This window comes from Sphaeroforma arctica (assembly GCF_001186125.1).
Source record: "Sphaeroforma arctica JP610 unplaced genomic scaffold supercont1.1080, whole genome shotgun sequence".
Taxonomy (NCBI): Eukaryota; class Ichthyosporea; order Ichthyophonida; genus Sphaeroforma; species Sphaeroforma arctica.
The window spans coordinates 5,822-9,416 of record NW_014039478.1 but is presented as its reverse complement, the minus strand read 5'-3'; the positions used below and the strand labels follow the sequence as shown (position 1 = coordinate 9,416).

At 38.1% G+C, this 3,595-nt stretch overlaps 1 protein-coding gene across 1 annotated transcript; it reads left to right on the top strand.

Annotated features, from left to right (window-relative positions):
- Positions 1–79: 79 nt before the first annotated feature.
- SARC_09915 (hypothetical protein) lies at positions 80–3,217 on the top strand (the record flags this gene model as incomplete). The annotated part of the gene is made up of 5 exons (XM_014296054.1): positions 80–135; positions 631–769; positions 1,918–2,003; positions 2,646–2,817; positions 3,101–3,217. The coding sequence occupies 5 exons, from the start codon at positions 80–82 to the stop codon at positions 3,215–3,217; spliced, it is 570 nt and encodes a 189-aa protein (XP_014151529.1).
- Positions 3,218–3,595: the final 378 nt, after the last annotated feature.

Sequence of the window (3,595 nt, the reverse complement as noted above, 5' to 3'; positions counted from 1 at the left end):
CATACATATAATATACATGTATATAATACACATAAATATATTGTATATATATATATATATATATAATACATATCAGTACATGATCGGCGTCACTGCATATTCAAAAATAACATGCATAGATTCGGTCTCGTCGAGGTGTGTCAGTGAGCAGTGTTTGGTGTAGTTGTGTCATGTGATATGTTTGTAGTGCTTGGCCAAGCTTTTGATTGCTTTAATCGCTACCAAAGTTATACGTGGAGCGCAGAGCCACAGTGTTAGCCATGGGTCAAGTAGCTGTAGGCGTACGTGACTGTGCTGTGCTCGGTAAAGTTGTACGATGTAGTACGTTTGTAGAGTTTGCCTGTGATTTAGCCCGTTTGCATGCGTTAGTAATGCAGGCCGAGATTCTCACAGGTCAGTGTGTCTTTGTCGAGGAGCGTGCTTTTGCTCATATATACAAGGTACCGAACGTCTCAGACCCAATCCTAATTTATTCCCGTCTTCCCGATGACGTACCCTCCCCAATCTATCATTCACCATACATGCAGATAGACTTTGGAAAAGTACCGAACTTCATAGGCCCAATTCTAATTTATCCCTATCCATCCAATTACTTAACCTTCTCCAACCTATTTTTTTTGCACCTTACAGGCAGTTAAACTTTGAGAAAAAATTACAGAACTTAACAGACAATCTTAACATATCCTCATTCTTCCAACTACTTATTCTCCCTGATTTATTATTTGTACCATACAGGCAGCTAGGCTTCCGGGCAATGATGCTGTTCCAAGTAAGTCCCCAGTTCACAAACCTTGGACCCCAGAACCCTAAAACCCTCAAAACCCTAAACCTGCTGGGGATCTGGACTACCTCCTGATTGTTTCGGTTCAGTATATCTCGTTATGCGATAAAACACATACCTACCTCGGCCGTGTTTTTAAGCCTGCCAACGTGGTAGCATTGTCTATACACACGCTAGTGTACTTCCATTCCCATTGCGTACGGTTTCGGGGTTGTCGGGTATAATTGAGATATGTGCGTAAAACACGCGATCATTACCTAACTTTAGGGTTTCATGGTTTGAACCCTAAAACACAAAATCGATTATCAAGCAACCGATGATCCGATCTTGTGTTTTGTAATCCAAATGTAGTGGCCGAAATCACATCACACACAGGCGGATGCCTTTCTTTAAACCGTGTCGGCCGATAGAAATAGCCTTACCTGAAATTTTCTGGTAACTTCTTCATCTATTTATTTTATTTGACACTGACATCCATCCCGCATGACACTGCAGTATTCAGCCTTTGTGTTTAAGTGGCAGTTGCAACCTGCAGATGTATGTCTTGCTGTCCCATGCGCTCACCTTCCTTGCACCATGTGTTTGCGAACGTCTCACTCACTTCTTTGCTTCTCCAAAGCCCTATCTGCAATCTACTATAGATCACGGCTAGCTTGATATATACGCGTGTCAGTGAAGACGAAGAATATTATGTAAACAGCGTTAAGCGATCAGTGAATCTTATTTTGTACATGTTGTCCGCTTACTTGATATGTACTTCAACATTACAGGGTCTGTACTTTACATTGTTAAGCTATGTATCGATATTGTTTGACTGTACTACTGTACTACACTCTTAACATTACAGAGTCCAGTCTTTACAGCGTTAAGCGATGTATGAATCTATTTTGTAGGGGGTTTAGGGATTTTAGATGTTGTCTGCTTACTTGATATGTACTTCAATATTACAGGGTCTGTTCTTTACGTTGTTAAGCTATGTGTCGATATTGTTTAACTGTACTACTGTACTACACTATAACACTACAGAGTGTAGTTTTTACATCGTTAAGCGATGTATGAATCTATTTTGTAGTGGGTTTAGGGTTTAGGGCTTTTTGATGCTGTCTGCTTACTTAATATGTATTTTAACATTACAGGGACTGTTCTTGACTATCGCGATATTGGAGATAAGTGTTGTACCAAAGCACTACTGGTCAGACTCCTACGCAGTGGCTAAATACAGGTATGATTCATACCGGTAGAATTAATACAGGTAGAATTAATACAGGTAGAATAATTACAGGTAGAATGATTACAGATAGAATGAATACAGGTAGTTAGTACAGGTTTAACAGATATTAATACAAGTATAATCGATCACGAAATACAGGTAGAATGAATACAGGTAGAATGAATACAGATAGAATGAATACAGGTATAATATGTGTACTAGCGTTAAATACTATAGCAAATTGAACCCGAATTGAGGTCATAGATCTACGTATGCGTGCTGTTTTGAGTTCAACTGAACAGAAAGATATCTACAAGCGCACGCATTCTTGACGTATGACAAAAGTTTTCATGTCTTGTGTAAGTATGGTACCCACCCGAATACTGAAAGTCTGTCAATCCTGTTTATGTCATGTCTTGTGTAAATATGGTTCCCACCCGAATACTGAAAGTCTGTCAATCCTGTTTATATCATGTCTTGTGTAAATATGGTTCCCACCCGAATACTGAAAGTCTGTCAATCCTATTTATATCATGTCGTGTGTAAATATGGTTCCCACCCGAATCCCGAATGTTTGTCAAAAAGTTCCTGTTTATATCATGACTTGTGTTTGCAACTATCACTCCCAATATATTTATACCTTTCTGTGCTTAGCCCGTACACCGGATTCGCGACTCTGTTTATTGGGACATCCATGGTTCTGAATATCTTCGTGGTCGTCACCGTATTCGCAAATACCTATGGGTATTTGCCGCCAAAAGCAAAGCATCTGATTGGCTCGGACGTGGAGTTGTCCCTCCTCACCACATCGACTCATGTTCATAAGGTATTGCACAGATTGAATCGAAACGGAGTGTTATCAATAGTTTGATTTAATGGAGCAAGCATGTCTGTGCCAACTAGCTTTTATCGTATTTACTCAATGTCCATTTGTGTCGAAGACTGTGCGAAGATACGTGATCACATACCGAAGAAGAATAGATCCATTCTTATACTAGAATATTCTTCCCGCCTGCTGGAGTGTACATTTGTTCATACTAAAATATTTGATTTAGGTTTTATTGCATATAAGCTCATACTAGTATATTCTCCGTGACTGTTTTGTACAGGTGTTCTCGCTATATACGGCCTATTGGATGTGTGCGGGCAGCATACTGGCGTATACGTATGTGGAGAACGTCATCAAACTGCGCAAAGAGCGAAAGAAGGCAATGAAGAAGGTATGAGTGTTCATATCTTTTAACGGTTTTATAGTATTAGATTAGTTCACTATTTAGGTGCCTTAGAAAACAATGTACAGGGTATAGGCGTTCATATGTTTTTAGGATTCCATAATATATATGTTTACTGTTTACTGTTTGCATGCTTTAAAAGGCAATGGACAAGGTATGGGTGTGCGTGCGGATGTTCATACTATGCCAGTGGTCTGCGGCTTAATTGATTTTCGGATAGTGTGTGTGCATATATATAGATATATATATATATATGTATGTATATATATATATATATATATATATATATATATATATATATATATATATATATATATATATATATATATATATATATATATATATATATATATATATATATATATATATATA